Source organism: Cucumis sativus, chromosome 2 (assembly GCF_000004075.3).
Source record: "Cucumis sativus cultivar 9930 chromosome 2, Cucumber_9930_V3, whole genome shotgun sequence".
Classification (NCBI taxonomy): domain Eukaryota; kingdom Viridiplantae; phylum Streptophyta; class Magnoliopsida; order Cucurbitales; family Cucurbitaceae; genus Cucumis; species Cucumis sativus.
This window is the reverse complement of record NC_026656.2, coordinates 907,013-927,590: the sequence shown is the minus strand read 5'-3', so window position 1 is coordinate 927,590 and position 20,578 is coordinate 907,013. Positions and strand designations below refer to the sequence as shown.

Sequence of the window (20,578 nt, the reverse complement as noted above, 5' to 3'; positions counted from 1 at the left end):
ATGCAACATACTTTTAAATAAACAAACTATAAAACCCTTTAACAACAAGTCATCATAATACATCTTTTTACGAAGTTTGAGACGTAACTAAGGCAAGTGGTTATAATATATAAAGAGAAAAATACAATCCAAACGAAAAATAATAAATTCTCAATCATAATTCAAAATCATTTAGAAACGCGTTTAATAGTTAATAATTTATAGATTTATTGAAATGTTGACTATAAATGGATAAAATTTTAGATTTATTTATTTTATTTTATTGTTAGATAATATGAATGTATAACACAAAATGAGAAAGTTGAATATGAAATATGATAAAATTGAGAACAAAAACGATGGCTTAAACTTTTCAATAATACAAATTGAATAGGTCTAAGTTAGTGCACTAAAGAACAAATAAAAAAGAAAAAAGAAAAGGGATGTGGAATTCTGTTAAATAGCTAAACTACTTTCATGTTTGGACAGCTGGAGGCAGCTATTCTGATTAGGACATTGTCCATCTCAGCTCAGCCCTACCAATATTATTATTTTTTAATAATTCAACCAAATAAATTATAAAATCATAGCAAGTAAATTTCCTCAAAATAAATCAATTTTTTATAATGTCAAACTCAAATTCACAATTAGATAAGGCCTTGGTAGTGGTGAAATTCTTTAACAAAGAGTAGATTTTACAAAATATATAGTTTATCTACCACAAATTCTATCAGTGATTATCACTGTTATGCTATCGTAATAGAATCAGAAATTTTGTTATTCATTGTAAATATTTTGTTTATTTTATTATTTTTAAAAACGTCTATTTATAAAATTTAATTAAAACGAGTTATTTTCTCAAAATAAATAAATTCTCTTACAGTGTGGAAGTCAAAATAAGTATAATTAAAATGAGATAAAGTACGTGTTACCAACTAAGATTGATGTAATTTTTATTAAATTTTGTAATGTGATCGTGAAATAAAATAACACTAATTGAATTTTTGTTTTTTTCTCAACAATGTGAGTAGTTGAAAATTTTAGGTAAGTTGTTGGTTGCTTCAAGAGAGATTTTTCAATTTTATTATAGAAAATATTATACTTACTGCTGTCTTTGGATTTGATGAAATTAAAACTTTAATTTAAGTCGATTTAGTTGTTAATTACATATAAAAATGTCACGTCTACTAGCTAATGATTCTAGAGATGTGAAAGTTATATTTAAAAGCTTTCATAAAAATTTTAATCGAATTTTTTAACAACATAAACTAATGAAGAAAAAGTATAGTATTATTTTTATATTCAATGGTAAGTTAAGTTAGAGATAATTTTCGAATTTTTATCTTTTATGTCAAATATATATAATTAATGTGTAGAATTACATAATATGTAAGAGAGATTTTCAATTATAACAATATTTTATATCTATCACTAATATTGATAGATGTTTATTACTATTTATCAGTAATATTGATAGATTGATTGATCATTAATAAACACAGATACACTTATTATTAATAAAATATGAAATTTTGTTATGTTTTGATAAATATTTTCAATAAATTTCGTTAATTATAATAATTTTTCTATTTATATATAGTATGTAGTTGAAGGAGAAATAAAAGTTGTATTTCTTAGTACTTAAGTTTAAACTTTATAGATCCTATCATGTGAAAAAAACACACACACGCGTCTTTCTTTTTGGTAGATAATGGTGTAGTGATACCTTTATTTCTTAATGTGTATTTTCATAGGCTCCATTTGACATACAACAAAGTAATGTAGACAAATTCACTTCATATATTTGGATAATTAAGACATTGGGCTGCATTTTTTCTTTTTGTAAATGAGACCATTTAAAAAAAAAAATAAAACTCCATGCTTATGCAAGAGAGAAGTTGATTTATTTTTTGATCATGAAGAATAGTTAAAAATAGCAAATTTAGTAAAATATTTATAAGTTATAACAAAATTTTAAATTATATTCGTAACAAATTTGTTATTTGATAATAAAATAGTGCGACATATTATTTGAAAACATGTAAAAAAGACGAAATTGTTAAAGAATATTTCCAATATAATTAAACTTTATTTTCTATAATCGACAAACTATAATAATTTTAGACAGAATTTGAAAGTAAAATTTTGGTATGTTCATAAATATTTACAGTAGTTTTGATATATTTCTAAAACACTATTTTCTTTTATCTAACAAAGACGTGAATTGATGGTAATTATAAGTGCCATAAATTTGGATCGTGTTGTAGGTTTATATGGTTTGGATTAAATTTAATAAAAGTAACATTTAACTATTTATTTGCTTTATTTCTTTATTATTATTATTAGAAAAAAATTGTCGATATATTTATAAAATATAGAAAAATTTCAGATTCTATTCTTATTTGATAAAATTTAAATTTTTTATTATAGTTGGTAATTATTTTAGTTAGAAAAAAACTAAAATTAGTTTAATCCAATATATTTTTCACTCAAATTTGAATCTAAAAAGGTAAACAATTCAATCTATTTGCTTTTAACACACTAGAATTAAAAAGAAAACAAAAGTGAAGGAGAAGTATTGGGAATTGATCCGCAAGACGTCTTAAAACTCATCGGCCTCATACAAAGTTTAATGTTGGGCTGGAGCCTCTTTAACTAGTGGACCATAGAACCTAGCCAGCCTTATAATCAATTTTTAAAAGAGAAATTATAACTCTCAACATTTTAATAATAATAATTAAGAATATAGCTATATTTAAAATAGTTGTAAATATAGCAAAATTATCGTTGATAGACTCGTATAATTTATCAGTGATATAGATTGATATTTGTAACATAGTCTATCGGTGATAGACTTATATCGTTTATAAGATTTGACAAATTTTGTTATATTTGTAAATTTTTTAAATTATTATGAATATGGTTGCTAAATTTTGTAGCTATTTTTTTTTTAAAAAATACACATTAATTATTTTAAAAACTTAGAACTAAAATGATTTTTAAATTTTGAGATCCAATACAATTATAATATAATTGGAGGACTAAAAGAGTATTTTTTAAAATAAAAGTTTAGGAAATAAATTGTTACTAATATGAAATGATTATTTTATTTCGTTACCTTTGTGAAAAGCTTCGTTTTAAACGTAAATGAGAATTTATTTGAAATAGATTTATTAAATTCAACCCATTTTTAATAACGAAGAGGTACTATAAATACTCGTCTATGGGAGTTCAAATTTCCCCGCCTTTTGTTACATTCGGGTCTGAGTTTGCTTCCGTCTCTTCCAAAGGTCATAAAATTAGGGCTTCTTCAACTTGAAGATTCTCCTATTTCAACTTGATTTGAATAAAAGTAGCTGAAGCTGTCGGAAATGGCATATTTAGAGATTGTGCTGAAAAGAAGGGAAGAAGACGTTATCAGAAGCGACGATTTCTGGTCTATTGAGTGCATTTATGGATGAAGTTGAAGATCATGCAAGGTATTCATTGAAACTAACTATTTAGATCGCTATAATCTTTCTTGTTAAGGATTTCCTTCTTAATCCTTCATTTTCATTCTTTTTCTCCTTTTCGAAGCTCATTTTATCTTGTTTCGCTGCGTTTCTAGCATTAGATTTCCTTGTGAAGTTGATTTTGTTTAGTCTCGATTCTATTATGAAACAAGTGTAAAAAAATGATCTGTCGCATGCTGTTACTAGAAGAAAAGTATGCGTAGCTAGCAATCAAACGTAGATTTGGAATGAAATCTTTAGTTTTCCATCAATCAATGAACAATTGAATTGAGTTGAGTTGAGTTAATTAATAAGATTCACGTGCTTCTTGTTTAATCTGTAAATCGTTTTTTGTAGTATAACTTCTATTAATATAATACTTTTATTGAATTTTATTATACATCTTGATGTTCTTTTTAAGTTTCATTTGCCGTAATCTTTCTTTCGGAGAATTTCCTAATTAATCCTTCATTTTCTTCCTTTTTTGAAGCTCATTTTATTTCGTCTCGCTGAGTTTGTTGGTGTAGATTTCCTTGTGAAGTTGATTCTGTTTAGTCTTGGTTCTGATTCTGAAACAAGTGTGGAAAGATGATTTGTCGCATGCTGTTACTTAAAAAAGTGTATGCGTAGCTAGAAATCAAACGTAGATTTGGAAAGTAATCCTAAGCTCTCAATCGATTTATGAACAATTGAACCGAGTTTAATCAATTAATAAGAATCACACACTTCCTGATTAATCTGTAAATCAATATCGATAGTTTAACTTGCATTCACATAGGTTTTATATACATTTTATCGGATTTCATGATATATTTGAATATTCTTTGAAGTTCCATTGCTATTTTCGAAGTACTCTTTCTATTTACGTTCGTATCTTTTGATTCAGAATTACCGATTGAAATACAAAGAAATCGTGTTGGATAAAAATTTTACTACCTGCATGTTAGAATTCCTTTGTTAGTTTGAGCTTTTATATGTTACAACGAAGAGGATTGAGTCTGCCATTAGTATGATGCTACTCTTATGATGATTGGTGTTTGTAAAATCTAATCCCTAGATAGAGTAACAACATAATAGGAAAACAGTTGACAGAATTTGATATGTTGCCTTCATAATAATCCTATAAAAAAAAAGGTAGAAAAATTCCTCCGATTACTTTCTAAGAGCAAAAACAAAGGTAAATTATCAGTGAGTTAAAGTTAATCTATTATTTTACAAGTAATATGTCACAAGTTCAAAAGCATTCTTCTGGGAAAAGCTCGTCTTTGATGCCTGGAGCAATCCACTGGATCTGGATGTAAGTTATTTCCCACAGATCTTCACCTTCTTTCTTCACCAATATTTCTTTTTCTCTCATAGTTGTGATTATTTTTCTCAATAATTCTGGGATTAAGTCTTTCAAACTTGATTCACCATAACTTCCTAGATCAGCCTTCATACAGGTATCCATTCTTCTCAATACCCCAAGCCAAAAGGTCCGGAACCCAGGGCTTTCTGATATCTGTTTCAAGTATACCAAGTAAACATCTGTCAAGAGCTCCATTGAAATCTTTAGAGTACCATCCATGCTTCTTGCCTCCCTCTCTGCATTATCTCTTCTAGAGTACTCCAACATTTTTTCATGCAAATCATCCACCATTGCAAAAATTATATTGTTAAAACAACCAATACAGTTGGTTGGAGGGAAATCCAATTCTTCTGCCAACACAAAGCTTTTCTTAAGAGATGTAATGGCATGGTTTCTTATCTCTTCTCTTCTAGCTAAGCTCGTTTTTCGAAGTGCTTCGCCTAGTTTGAGAAATAAAGTCAAGGCAAAATTAGAAGATCCTAAACCTTTTTCATCTAATGAGGAGCTACTTGCATTGCTTGCTACACTAAAACTATTCCCTGATTCTGCACAGTAGTTCCGGTACCATTGGACTAAGAAATTTACAGAATCTGATAATGCATCTAAGATTTTCAAGTTTTTGTCTAACGGGCTATTCTTGAGTGCAACATAACTAAAGGCGCAATCTATACAGAAGGTATAGTTTGTGCGTGTTATATGTGACGCATCAGACATCAACATGATCAAGGTCTCGACTCCTTGGTCATAGGTTTCGGGATGCCGACCAGTGGCTGACAACAAATGAAGCAGTGACTTCCAACCAATTTGGCTTTGGAGATTTGCTGGGTATTCAATAAGAATCTTGCTTACTGATTGTGTAATGGACTCAAAGCAAGTATCAAGAATCTCCTTATCAAGCATCCACATCAAATTTATGGACTTGAAGATGAGTTCCTCAGGTATTTTGTCAGGTTGGTATGTCGAAAGGAGCCTTAGACAAACCTTGAAAAGTCCTAAAACAGCCTTTTCTGCAAATGGGATGGCAGAGAAAAGAGGAAATTGAACAACTGTTTGTAGATACTCATGGAAGTTAGGCCAGAAAACTTGGAATCGGTATAGGTTAGCCATGGTCATTGTTATAATTAGATCCCAACAAAATCCGACAGTTTCTTCTTCTTCAATTGGTGTGCTAAACTTCTGTCCTTTTCCAGCAGCGGCAAATATTAGGGACCGCCCAAGATTGAGTAGAGCCTCATCAAGTATGTTTGAACTGTTGCTAAAGATGTTTCCGATGCGACATTGCTTGATAAACTTCAAATTTTGTTCATATTCATTTAAGTTGAGAGTTAAGGAATCTTCCATACTATCAAGTGATAAAAACTGCGAAAACCGACTGACCATACCAGAGGACTGCTGGGTGCAAAATTTAGGATCTTGAGATGGGAAAATCACACCTGAATCTGACCTTGCAACATCATTTGATGAGGTGGAAGCTACTTCGAAGTCAATAACTGATTGGGGAAGTAGTTTAAGTCTTTTGAGTTTTAGTAGGCAATCCACAATGTTTCTCCAACCTCCTCGAATCGTGTCACCGAAGTTGTTTGCAATCGTGAAAACTGCTAGCGTTGCCAGTTTTGGCTTCATATCATGACTAAATACAAAAAGTGTTTCTTCTGCAGATGCATAAGGGTTCAATAGAGTGGTAAATTTACAAAACATTGCCAGCAGTTCATCGAGCGTGTCCTCTAATCCATACTGTGTTATCTTAGCAATGGAAAACAATCCTTCAATGCATTCATTCAGCATCTCATCTTCATCCGCATGCTCAAAGAAAGCTGCAAGAGATGCAACAGAAGGACCAGCAATGCAGCCAAACATGTCTCTTCCCAGGCGAGGGTCAAAATCATACGACATGAATGGTTGTATAATCTTGGATCTATTCATCAATTCAACCCATTTACTAGGGTTCATATCAAGTTGCAAACCTGACTGTGGTGAGAGTATAATTGCATTATTCGAAATCGAATGAAAAAGCTCAGATAAATAATCTCTAGGAAGATCCTTCCCTGCATTAATTTCTCTGTTGTTTCTGATGAACTCGTCTTCGGTCATCTTTTTCTTCACTTGTGGATTATGTTGATCAGTATTCAACATAATTAAAGAATAGCAAAGAACAAACACTGTATCTTTACTCGCGAAGGTATTTGAAGATTGTAGTTCATAAAATCTCTCTGAAAACGCCTCTAATATGCGATGAATCTTTTGCGCTTCTCCCGGCAATCGAAACGTCTCGAGGTAAGTTCTAAGAGCAGTGTCTAGAATCATGCCTGTGAATTCAAAGGTCTCTGTAAACTCAGCCAACACTTTTACATGAAACTGACCAGGATCACCAAGATATTCACCAACAAACTGTTTGTCCAATCCATGAGTGTACCTGAAAAAGTAAGCATATGCTTTCGGATCCGGAGGATCAGAAACCAACAGAGAAAGCTTCAAATATGCTAAGCCTTTCTTTTCATCTCTATTGAAATGGTGACCAGCAATCAATATCTTCTTCTTCTGTGCCTTTCTTACTCTTACATAACGTAGCCAATCCTCCAAGTCTAAGTCTTCTTTAGATTTTTCTTCCCAAAACGGTATATATTCGTCGACTTGAGCTGGATATACTCTTAAATTGCCGCCGCCCCCACAAGTTTCTTCTTTATGTTTATCAAGTTTTTCTGCAATGTTGTGAATCACAATCACTAGTCCCTCGAAGGCTTGGATATTTAAAGTGGTTAAGGGACTTCCTGTAGGAAATGAGAGCTTACATAGCAACTTCCCGATCTCCTCGAGCAAATTCCAACGAAGGGGATCGCAGTCATAGTTTACATAGAATTCTAGAATGAAGGAAGACTGTCTACAGAAGTTTATGATTCCTTCAAGTGCAACTTCTTGGATTTGGGTTGAGTTCCCAAATGATGCTAATTTCAATGCCACATAGACGAAGAATGATTCTAACTGAAGTCGAACAAACCTGTCCAAAGATTGACGAAATAGAAAAATATTAGTTATTTGGTTTCTCTTTATTCTCTTTTTTCATTTGTTTAGGTATTGAGTTCATGTATTAGGGAAATGTTGAGAGATATATTTGCCTTCCGCATGACCATACTTCTCTCATAGTCTATACAATTGCAGAAATATTTTGTAGGAGGAAGAATTAGAAATTATTTTCTTGTTACATTCCATTAAAGTTCAACATTGTTTTAGTCAATTTAAGCATAATAGTTTCTTCGGTTAAATAATTACATTTATCTTCAAGTGAGTTGCTCATATACTTTTCCCATATTGTTAAAAGATAGAGTTAAAGAAAGATGTCTTTTGTGTTATTGATCGCATCTTATTAATGGAAATTCTAAAATATCTCTATTGTTTATACTAGTTGATACCTCTAAATTTATGACTTTATAGTTACGATTTTGCCAGTACGTTCCTGATTGAGTGATTATATATGTTTTCCTAGACTATTCTTTTACTGTTACATATTTTTCTAACATAATATAATTTTTATAGAATATTCTAATATTTGAAACTTTTAGAAATTGGGCTTTTGTTTTATGGACTAGGCCCAAATACTTTTAACCCAGAATAAAGCACAACTTTCCCTGAAATCAAAATTGAGATTGATGACTATTTTAACAATAATAATTAACGATATAACAACATTTTTAAAAAATTATAAATATAGCAAAACTATCACTGATAGACTTCATATGGTATATCAGTGAGACCAATATTCAGTGATAGACTTATATAATTGATAGAATTGGACAAATTTTGCTCTATTTGCAAACTTTTTAAAATGCAAATTTTTTAAAATGTTACTATATACTTAATTAATTTGAATTTGATTGCTAAATTTACAACTATTTCTTTAATAAATATAGTTTTAGAAAAACAGCTCCTAAAACTTTTGATGAAGAATAAGTTATTACAATGCTAATCTTCACATAACTAAAAAGAGTTGATGCATATTATACTTTTAATTTTGAAACCAAGAGGAATCACTCCCCCATATTATTAAACTTAAAAATAAATAAATCCTGAATAATTCAATTGCTAAACATTAGTCTACAAGTAAGTTCTCTCTATATTAGAAGAACAAAAAAAAAGTAAGTCACGATTTTTTTGACATGGATGAATGTTTAATTTCTAGGTAGGTGGTTTATATTAGCTTGAACCAATAATCTCTTGTATAAGTAGCTATAAGGTAAGGCGGGGATTTTTAAAAGCTGGAAGAGGGTGTTTACCTTCGAAGGAAGTGATAGATATTCAAAACTGTACTGCAGATCATGGACAAAACCAAAGGATTGGAAGCTGCTCCATAATGAATCAAATGATGAAACAGATCATCCTGAACCATCCTCAAAAGCTTTGGATGTTTACCAATGGCGTCTCCACTCAATTCCACCGCCGAGTTTATCAACACCAAAGCAAACAATTGAACATCCTCATCCGCTGTCCTTGATCCTAACCCTCCATCCCCCACCTCCACCATTATTTCCACCACATTCAACAACGAACACAAAAAATGAAACACATCTATCACACACCTTATCCCATACCCTGAATCCAAACTCCCTCCTAAATCCGCATCCTCCGTATCCGACTCCGACTCCTCCCCGTCTCTCACCTCTATCTCCGGCAACCTCGAAAATATTATCTGTATCAGCTCATTCATCGTGTACCTCGCCGTCCTCTGCAGCAAATCCCCTCTACTCGCCGATTGCTGAACCACATTGAAACATGTGTTCACAATTGTACACACAGATTGATCATTCAACAGGTATGAAGCTCTGTGGTTCATCAATCCAGCAAGAACTTGTAGAACCTTCATCATCACGGCATCTTCGGTTACTAGGTCAGTTTTTTCAAGTTTGCAATTTGTGATTCCAATTACTATTAAATTTATTGCGTCTTTAGCACCTGGAGTCTTCTCGTCGAAGATTTCCACCTTTATTATTTTGAGCAATGCAGAGAGAGCGACGCCAGTGGCCGCAGCGGGAATGTCGTCGCTTTGTATAACGTCGAGAATAGGAGAGATGTAGATGGAAGGGTCGATGGTTCGCCATTTTTGTTGAGGGTGGAAGATTAATGCTCGAAGGGATTTTAAGGATTGTTGGATTGTTGAATCGTAGGTTTCATCAATGGTGGAGATATAAGGAGAGTTTAATTCGGAAGGTGGACGGCGGATAACGGCGAGGATGGATCCAACTTCGGTGTTTAACATACAGGAGAGACCGAGCTCTCGTCGTTTGGATTTGGGAGAATCCTTTTCGTCTTCGTCATCGGATGATCTTTTGTCCATGAACACGAAAGAGAATATCGAGGATGAGAATTGTTGTTGAAGATTTGGAAGAGAAGGAACCGAGAGGTATTTGTTTGGGTTAATAGTAACTTTTTAAGGTGATGGGAAGGAATGTGAATGGCTGGAATTGAAGATTGGAATGATTCTACCATTAAAATCTCCAGATTTGTTCACAATTTAATTATTTTATGGTTCATCTCTCGAACGATTCATGTGGTTTGGTGACGGTTGAAGAATGATTCAAGGACAGGCTTTGGCTCGCCTCTTAAATTTCCAAGGTACGTTCTCTTCTTCTCTTTGTCAACTTTTTTTGTTCTCATTTCTCATTTTCTTTCATGGAAACACCGCTTACATTCTTTCTTGCATTCATTTCTTCCTGCTTTATTTAGTATCTATTTTCCTTCTATAAATAAATGCTTTAATTAAGAAAACCATAGCTAAAAATGGAAAGGAAATTGCAGGGTAATTATTTATGTTTTATTTGTTAATCGTTTGATTTTTTTTAAAATTAAAAATGCAATCACAGTGTCTTTGAGAATTAAGACTTTTTTTTTATGTAATCTATGTTTTAGAAGTATTTTAAACAATTAACCTAAGTTTAAAAAAAATCATTTGAAAAAACATGTATTGTTTTCAAATTATTGAGATATCGGTTGACTAAGTGAAATTATTTTGTAGAAACAAGCATAGATTAAAAAAAATTAAATGAATAGTTATAAAGTGGGACGTTGATTTTTTAATCTAAAGTTTAGAAAACCTTTTTTAAATAGTTTTTTTTCAAGAATTTAACTCGAAGTTTAAATATTGACTTGAGAAATATGAAATTTGCGGACAAAGTATCTTTTTTAAAAAAAACTCAAAAACCAATTAATTTTTCTTTAAAGAAAATGGTTTGAATTCCCTTAAGAAAAATGAAAAAAATATTTAAAATATGTTGTAAAATTTGTTTAAAATACACTTCTAAATAATTATTTAAAATATATTCCAAACAAACCCTTAATGACATTTAAATTATGGGTTAAAATATATACTCACTCCTATATTTTTAAATTTTTTCAATGTACTTTTAAATGTTTTTATTTGTCGCAGTACGGGTCAATTTGTTTAAAAACTTTTTATTATCTATTGCCATTTTCTTCTCGAATTCTGATAGCACATTCACATTTTAAATTTTATTTTTATTATTTAGTCGATTTTGATAGAAAAAAAATTGAAATGTTAAATTGAAGATTTATATATGTATAGGGCAATAATTTAAGCTGTATTATATATATAAAGAATAGGTCCAACAAAAACACAGTTATCCAGATTTGTTCAGTTTCGTTTCGGTAAACGCTTTTAGCGGTTGAAGCAGTTAGAGCTCAAAAAGCATGCGTTCGCCAAATAGTTGCTTAACGGTTCGTTCTCTTCTTACTCTTTGCAAATTTAATTTTTCTTGCATTTTGTAGCTGTCCTTAAATCATTTATTCTTTTGCTTTGTTATTTGTTTTATAAAAAATGTGTTTTTAAAGACCAAACTGAATTTTGATTCTGCCTTTTCATTTTTTATTACAAAAATCTACATATGCCTTTCATGTTTCTTCTTCCTAAATCCTGAGTTGTTTAGCTAAATTCTTTATTTAAAATGTAAAAACTAAAAATATTAGGACACATCTAGTAATCATTTGTAATTTTTTTTGGATAATTAAGCCAATAAATATCTTTCATATTATATTTATTGTTTGACTATATAATATTAACCTATGTTTTGAAAAAAAATTTATTAGTAATTAACATACCATATATTAGTTTACCAACCATATAATCTTAAATTTTGTTTTATTTTATAAATAGTTTATTTTCGTATAATTTTAAATAACTCTATTAATAAAACTACAAAAGATTTTCATGATTATTTCATAGAACATTTATTTTCTAGGTTATGAACACTATTAAAACATTTTTCAAGTGGGAAGTTTAAAAAATTATACACCAAAAATTATAAAATTATAAAGCGCATTTCAAATACAACAAAATTTCAAACAATACTACAATCCTGATCAAGTTTTTAAAAAAATTTAAAAGCAAACCAAATTGTTTATTTATAAATATGTAATTAAAATTTTCAAGCTTCGATTTGGATACAACACCGAACAAACCCGATTTCCAATCTTATTTGTTAGTTCTATTCAACTCAACTAAACTTTTTTCTAAAAGAAACCGACAATACAACATGGACAATTAATAATAATTGTAAAAAATAGAAATAGAATCTAAAACTACCCTTTTTAGTTTAAAAGTTAGAAACCCAAGCAAACATAAAGTTAAGATATTTATGTATATTGAGATTAAAATATATTAGGGTATTTTTCTGTACAAACACATGCCTTGGTAGATTTAAGGATCTACGGTAGAACCCTAAATGCATTCATGTCTCAACTACAAAAGTACTCTCTAACCTAAAACTACGCCAATTAGATGATAAAAACTTCACACAAGGAATTTCCTATGTCATGCTTTTTCCCTACAATGTCATATCCTAGCAGTGATACGATCTCTTTTAAGCTCATACCATAAACAAAATAATGTATCAAAAGCATCATTTTCACCGAGATTGTTACCTTTAAACTCTAAGACTGTGATTAGAGTTTTCAACCACTCTTCATGAAGTGTTGAGAACTCCGATCGTTGCTCGCTCGATTTGAAGTTCTCTTTGATGGTTTGCTTCATCATTTGGCTAGCTCTTGAAGCTGCTTCAACAACTCGTCCTGGGATTCCAGCCATGGTTGCTACTTTTAGGCCATAGCTCTCAGGGCAAGCTCCGGAGCGAAGGCGATATAGAAAAATGAGCTCGTGGTCTTTGAATGTGCAGGCCATGTGTTGAAGCATGACGTGAGGATGGGAAGCAAACTCTTTTGTTAAAGGGTGATAGTGAGTAGCAAATAGAAGTCTACAGTTAACCTTTTCTATCAAATGGCGAAACACCTGAAGAACCGATTTGTAGTCATTTTAATATCTTTTGATCAATAAGGAATTATTTGATCCTAATATGTTTAGGAGTCATTTTAAAATAATTAAAATCATTTTTCATTTCAAAATCACTCCAATACATGTTTTAGTAAATGTTTAAGAGTTTATTAAAATCACTTGTCATGTTAACATTACTCAAAAACAAAAGTTTAAATACTCAACATATATTCAAGTTCAGGGTACAATTTTCTTATCATCAAAACAAGTTTTCCAAAATTAAAAACGTCTGATTTTGAAAATGACTAAAATTGCTGCTAAACATGTAAAATTAAACATCACTACTGACATATGCTTGTTATATGCCTTTTTAAACATTCATAACCACTTTTAGTGATATTAATTTTAAATGTGACGAGTGATTTTTGTTGCTTTAAAATCACTACTAGCATGTCCTTGTAATGTTCAAAATTCTCAATTAATATAATGCAACACGAACCTTTAATTCAAAATCAATTATATATGCTCGGGAATGATAGTGAATGAGATAAATGGATTAAATTAAAAAGAAGAAGGTAACTCACAGCATATGCAATGGCATAGCCATCAAAGGTGCTGGTTCCTCGGCCGAGTTCATCAAGAATAACAAGAGAGTCCTGAGTCGCATGTTGGAGAACTGAAGCTGTTTCCGAACATTCAACAAGGAACGTACCTACATGGAATCTCTTTATTGTTTCACATCAACTTTAGATAAAGTCTTGTTTCAATATATATACATAACATCTTAAACAATAAGTTTTAAATTAACTCAAGTTTTTCAACTATTTTTTATTTAATAAAATTTAAATATATATGTGTGATTTTTTTCAAAGGTACTTGAAGTTAATAGATAAATTTATTATATTTAAAAAGCATTATTCAAAAGACACTATATTTAAAAATTGATTTTTCACCAGCTGTATCCTCCAATTTCTTCTCCTCGCTTGGTCTCTCTATCCTAACACAAAATTGTTTCTTATCACAAAAAGATAAATGAACTTACTTTCTCCTGTCATGATTCGATCAGTGGCACCAAGTCGTGTAAAGATGGTATCGACGACCGAGAGCGTACATGTCTCACAAGGTACGTAGCAACCCAACTACAATTCAACAAGAGTGGATTGAAATAACATTATATTTTAGGCTTGTTTGATAAGCTTCAGATTTTAAAAATGATACGATCGACTTGATTTTTAAAAAAAATAAGAAAACAAAGTGATTATCAAACGGACTTAAACGATAATGGAACAAACCTGTGCAAGAACAACAGCTAGACAAGTGGAACGGAGAAGTGTGGATTTCCCGCCCATGTTTGGTCCTGTTAGAAGTAGAGTACGAGGGTGGTAGCTATCTTGATCAAGACCAAGGATCATATCATTAGGGACTGGTGTTTCTCCACTCTCCACAAGGGCATATGGATGCCATAGCCCATTAATTTTAAGAACTGGCCCTTGCTTTTCTGGACTTAACATCGAATTGTTCGATTGAGGCAAAATTAGAGGCCTAGACATGGACCCTCTAGATGAATGAGCAATGATTGCAAATGATCTCAGCACGTCTACACAATTGAGGGCATGGATTACTTCAGACCATTCAGTAGCTTTTTCTACAAATAACTCGATCAGTATAGAGAGTCTTTCAGCACCAGAATCCGTTACATCATGGTTCTGATAAAAAATTGCAAACAAAAGTGAGGGATATAAACATTTTCAGACGAGATCTCCAGCCAAGAAAAGATATAAAGTATAAAGGATTATAAAACTGTAGAATGTTTTGGCCTTCAGAGCTGCAAGCCGAGTTCCCTCCGTTTGTGGCTATGCATGAAGCTCTCTATGGTTGGTTCTTGAAAAATAAACCTGAAGTTCTCTGGAAAAATGGCAGTAGGGCTAATCCATGGTTCCTTTTAGAAGGAAAGAAATAGTGAGGGTCTATTCCTAGATAATTGGGTTTTTTTTTCGTCGTTTTGTGATTTTTTTCGGTTTATGGCTTCTAGTTGTAGGGCTCAGCATATGCTATTTAGTAACTACACGGACACTATTAGCTTAGATAGGAAGCCTTTTTGTAATCTTTCCTTCAGGGAAGAGCACGCCTTATCAGCTATCCCTTTATCTTTTTAGGTTATTTTAGTGAGGGTTTTGCCGTTGGAATAATACTCTCTTTGTCATATATATATAAACAACTATAGAATAAAAAAGAAAGTCAAGGACACACCTGATAATCTGGAAACTCGCTATCTACAGCTGCTTCAAATTGAGTGAGGAATTGATCAAGCCCGCCATTGCCGCTGAGCTGTGGAAGTTTAACTACTTTTGGTAGAGAAATAATGAGACCTTCCTTCTGGACTTGAATTAATAGATCCAATCCAGTCCTGAGGCCCTTCACCAGAGACCCAAATAGTTTCACCTGCATCATATTATGTCATCAGTATTCAGTTAGTATATCTTGATATAATTTAGGAATGAATCATCTTCAAAATTGCCACTTCATGTAAAACAAATGCACGGAGAAACCTTGTATAACTAATTACAGTTTAATTATTATGTGAGACAATTTCATTTAAGAACTAATCTAATTTAAGACAATCTCAGTTTAATGATTTTGCAATAACCTTGAGTGATGACCACCCGTTCGACTTGTTGAGAGTGTAAGCAATGACATTAGATCTGCTGTTTGTACATATGTTATATTATACTTACCCGTCGTTTCTGTAACTTTTTGCGAATCAATGGTAATACAAGAGAAGCAGATGACTGGACAGTAGCCTTAATCTGCCCAAGCAACCTCTCCAAGTCTGGAAGCTTGCGAAGATAGGTGGTACCTAGAAGTACCATAATGTCAGATTGCGCCATCAGTTCTTCAACCACATTAAGTCTGTTGTTTATCTCTTCAACATCTTTAAGAGGATGACAGATCCATAACCTTAAGAGCCTCTTTCCCGATGATGTCACGCAGTTATCAAGATACTTGTACAGTGTACCTGCAACATATGTATCAAAATTAATAAAAAAAGATATCGGTCCAGTTTTTCAGACCTTGAATTTGAAACAAATACCTACCTGACAGACCACCGTCATCATTGTTTCTGAAAATTTCAAGATTAACCATTGTTTGTCCATCCATTCTTAGGCAGCCTCTGTATACTTGGTATGGCAGTAAATCACCATTCCGCAAAACATCGTCTAACTGTAGGAAATGTTTGATCATAAATCACAAAAGTTATGTGATAAGACATATAACTGTATCTTGGAGAATCATATTTACCATCAGCCTTGACATGTGATTGATAAGTCCTCCAAGCGCACATAGAGCAATGTCATCATGGACTGTGCTTTCGTGATTCCACAAATTCAAGGAACCTTTAAAGTATGCTTTAGACTGGACCAAAAGTTTAACCTCTGAAGCTTCTAGAAAATTTGTAACTGGCGACCCTGATGTGAGTTCTAGAGCAGTGGAGCCTGCAAGATGAGAAGACTAAGAACTTTGAGAATAAATAGTACAGCTCAAACATTGTGAATAAAACATCAAAATTTGTTAAACAATTCAGATGATCATCGGTTATTAACAACATGAGAGATATTTGAGAAATCGATGGTCAAATTTTCAAGTAAATCTCAAGACTTGAGTCAATTGCATTCATTTAAATCTCATTACTTCGGTCGATCACTTTCAGTGACTTGAGAACAATGTAAAATAAAATTGTATTAACTAGATAATTGAATTTGTAGTTAGACTAGTAAATAGTAGCTATTAAGAATTTGACAGTAGCAAAAGAGGAAAGACATTTAAACTCAGAAGGCAGACATATGTGATAAATAAAAAGGCAACCACTCATCAAAGGAAATTTCTTAGTATATAACAAACCAGTAGGCGAGTACTTCTTGAGAACTTTATGTGTTTCTTTAGATAGTCCTGCACAAAGTTACATAGTGGACATTGAGGAGTTTGCCAAAGTTAAATATATCAATCAATTAAATGAAAATTTGAAGTCCAAGATTGGATGAAAGATTTTCTTTTCACCTCTAGCTTCATATATTATTTCCTTTGGGGACACCTAGAAAAATCACAGTGGCACATATTACTATCAACTTTGCAAAACCAAATGACAAAAATGCAAAAATGACAATTTTGGATTGCCTACTTGCATCAAGAGAGCACCCAGAGCAGCGCAGGAAGCATCATCTTTGATAGAACCAGTCCAAAATTTTAAAGCAGCACAATCGACAAAAGCAAACCCATATGAAATTGAATTATTATCCAGCCCGCAGCTCTCCTATAGAAAAGAAATTCCCATGAAGCATACTCTCGTTGTAGCTTGTCATGTAATGTTTATTTCCAACATGACCATCATTTAAAAGTAATATTGCAATCCATGATACAATTTCAAATGGTAATGCCATGGAATAGATCCATCAACTGTTGATTAAGTGTGAACTTCTTCAATGGGTAAGAACTATTTAACTTTTGTTTGTAAAAATGAAAGAAAAAGGGACAATTTGAATTAACTATAACCACAATTTTCATTTATCTAACTAGTCCAAATATCAATTACATACAAGAGTTTAATCAATTTCTAATACCTCTTTGATGGCAAGCAAATGAACGGCATCAGGCCCAATGTCACCGTCAGCCTTGGTTGATGGAGTAGTCACCTGTACCAATTTCCTAGGTATCACCTGCAATTAACAAGTCAGAAATTAAATTGCAAGTATAACATCCAGATGCCGAAATACATAGAACAAAAAAATAGAGACACAATGATCTTTTGAAAATCTAAAACTAGAATCAATGTCCTTCTGATATTTGAAGTGACATACTTACAGAATTTGCACCTCTGCTTTTTGTTTGCTCTGCAGATTCCAACTGCTCGACTCTCCCAACTTTATATCTTCATAAAGAATATCACATAAATGTGTCACTTAACATACTCAAAATAAATAGCACACAAACACGATGCTGAAGTAAATTTTCGTTCAGGTTTTTTATCAGTTCCAGTGCCTCTAGTTTACACATTTTATGTTTTACTCCCCTTCACCCTCTCTCTACTTCAGATGATGCATCAAGTGAGAACAAAAGCATGCACACATATAGAATGCAATCTGGAGAAACATAAATGAGAGGTTAGGTGAACAAACAGCAAAGTTCTCTATCCTTACCCACGAGCAACAAGTTTTTGAACGGCTTCATCAATTCCACTCTCAGGTACACCAACCTAAGTATAATAGGGAATAACATGAATAAACGGATAACTCGAAGATGAAGAAATATATAGACTAGAGATAACAAATTGATGAAATTTATTTAACCTGCCTACATTTCCCAACGCCGCTTAATGTCATTTTCCAGTCAAGCTCCTTGTGACCAATTTCAGCATCTTGTTCATATAGCTCATAGAACTTCCCCTGTGATGTAAAAAAGAAATTTCATAGTCTTATGTTAATTAAACGAGGTAAGGTACCAATTACACAGTGAAAGCATCCAAAGCAAAATCTACAGTAGTATAAACTGTGTAGAAGAGGAAAATCTCTCACTGAGATAGAGAAAAATCAAGCCTAGCAAATAATAAGTTCAATACCTTATTAATTTATTAGTGCATGTGTTTACATGAATGGATCAGAAAATGTGAATCTCAGCACAAATTGTTTCTGAATTTAAATGCAATCTGGAGTAGAGACTGCAATTACGATTCCTAAATTCTTTCCCTGTCTACTTCTATATTGGATCCAAATTTGACTTAAACTTGACCTCACTTGGACAATTCAAAACAAAATCCACAACAATACAACGCATTTCTATTACAGTTCCAATGTAACCTTCATAAACACGATCCTAATATTTCATATAGTTTCAGATTGTGGTCGTGGAGATGCCTACTTCAGCACAAAAATCAACAGTATTCATAGCATATAAAGACATATATTGAACGCAGGATCTAAGTTTATGCAATGGTGCTGTTGAAAAAGAAGAATATAAACTAACCACTTTGAAGAAGAGCAAGATGTCCATATATTGACATTTCACATTCCAGTATTGTTTTTGCGATGCTGACATTTTCTTCAGCACGTCGGGTGGTATGTATAGTGTTTTTTTATCATAAAGAGGATGGTCGGGCCTTCTACGATTGGCATCTCGAACTTGAGAGGGATTGAGCCACTCAAATTTGCTAGTTGCATCGGAAATTTCATTGTGAATTTTGTTCAAGTTAATCGAGTCCTGAAGGAGTTTGATTCTTTTTGTACTATCTTGCAAAGAATCACCGCTACAATTCACAAGAGAAACCTCTTGAGATCTCTTCAAACGAGAGACAGAAGGTCGCATGCCAGGTGTTTCTGGTCCAGCAATGTCCTCATTGCTTTCAATATTCAATACAGGTCCTCTATGTCCGTTTAAATTTGCAACGTCGAATTTACCGTGACGTCTAGAAGCTACATCTAGTTTCGAAAACTCTGTCGGATCATTTACCTTACCAGAAATGGAAGGTAACTGAGGAGAATCTTTTCCAACCTCATTCTGAGATGAATCTTTTTGAACTTCGTCCCTGCGTGATTCATACATCAAGATCAAAAAGCAACTCTACCATAGAACAAGCCACGAATATAAAAGCGTTGACAGAAAAAGAAACGTCGATGCAAGAGCAGTTCGTGAACAGTAAACATAGTCGAATGGAGAGAGCAAAATGCAGTTTATCATCGACTAAGAATCGAAAAACCTACTGGTTTAGTTAGTATCGACATTACCTCTCGTTCGCCTTACGTTTATCATCGACTCGCACAAATTTATGCATGATGCTTGAAAAGAGAGAAGAACCTCTGTTCTTCTCAATCACCGGCAAAATCTGGCGAGGCACCTTCTCCGGCGGAGTGTCGGTTCCTCTAATCTCCAGGGAGGAATCCGCAGTGGTCTGGATAGCCGGCTGCTCCAAACCGGCTGCGCTTGGTTTCGTTTGAAAGCGAGTGAGCCGCTGGCCGACGGAGGAGGCACAGCCATCGGAGCTCCGATTATCGGACGGAGATTTTTGGAAGAAGGATAACAAAGATTTCTGGCGCTGCATCTTTTCGCGATGAATTGCGGAAGCTTCGCTAGAACTGGAGATGGCTGTATAGAGAAAAATTGCAGATGTTGAAATTGGCGCCAAAACTTTTGCGCCCTTTTGAATGCCCTAATTTGCAATTCCATGAATATTTCTCAAACTACTATTTATATTGGGATATGGCGAAATTACACTCTTAGCCTTTCTATTTTAACTTTAGTTTCTAATTTTCCTTAAGTTTATTTTTCAAATATTGGGGTCCACTCTAACAAGCGCGAAGTCTTCTTCGAAATAGGCGGGTGATGGGTTTAGGTGAAGTCCTACGTTTCTCTCTTTTAATATGGAATTTTGGACTTCAATTTGAATTTGGCTAAATTATATAAAAATATATATATTAGGAAAACTAAAACTATAGAAATTGT

The 20,578-nt window shown here is 32.6% G+C and overlaps 2 protein-coding genes and 1 long non-coding RNA gene across 5 annotated transcripts; 1 reads left to right on the top strand and 2 right to left on the bottom strand.

Annotated features, from left to right (window-relative positions):
• Positions 1–4,555: 4,555 nt before the first annotated feature.
• Positions 4,556–10,177, bottom strand: LOC101210509 (ARF guanine-nucleotide exchange factor GNL2). Its single transcript, XM_004139381.3, has 2 exons — positions 9,087–10,177; positions 4,556–7,813 (listed from the first exon to the last, which is right to left on the bottom strand). Exons 1-2 carry the CDS (start codon positions 10,142–10,144, stop codon positions 4,705–4,707), a joined length of 4,167 nt encoding a protein of 1,388 aa, XP_004139429.1. The 5' UTR covers positions 10,145–10,177; the 3' UTR covers positions 4,556–4,704.
• A 50-nt stretch (positions 10,178–10,227) lies between these two features.
• LOC116402154 lies at positions 10,228–13,224 on the top strand. Of its 2 annotated transcripts, none has more exons than XR_004214580.1 (3): positions 10,228–10,422; positions 11,428–11,541; positions 12,865–13,224. It is a non-coding gene; the product is annotated as an uncharacterized LOC116402154 (long non-coding RNA). The 2 variants fall into 2 exon arrangements; XR_004214581.1 differs by having other exon boundaries at positions 11,423–11,541.
• Positions 12,443–20,297, bottom strand: LOC101210755 (DNA mismatch repair protein MSH7). 2 transcript variants are annotated; one of them, XM_004139382.3, is made up of 17 exons: positions 19,864–20,296; positions 19,106–19,664; positions 18,433–18,528; positions 18,283–18,338; positions 17,948–18,014; positions 17,707–17,802; positions 17,268–17,399; positions 17,147–17,180; positions 16,991–17,038; positions 16,391–16,584; positions 16,186–16,312; positions 15,826–16,106; positions 15,341–15,532; positions 14,383–14,796; positions 14,133–14,229; positions 13,675–13,802; positions 12,443–13,108 (listed from the first exon to the last, which is right to left on the bottom strand). In XM_004139382.3, exons 1-17 carry the CDS (start codon positions 20,175–20,177, stop codon positions 12,656–12,658), a joined length of 3,288 nt encoding a protein of 1,095 aa, XP_004139430.1. In that variant the 5' UTR covers positions 20,178–20,296; the 3' UTR covers positions 12,443–12,655. The 2 variants fall into 2 exon arrangements, 1 of the variants encoding a protein (XP_004139430.1); XR_004214579.1 differs by having other exon boundaries at positions 12,884–13,108; positions 13,675–13,815; positions 19,864–20,297.
• Positions 20,298–20,578: the final 281 nt, after the last annotated feature.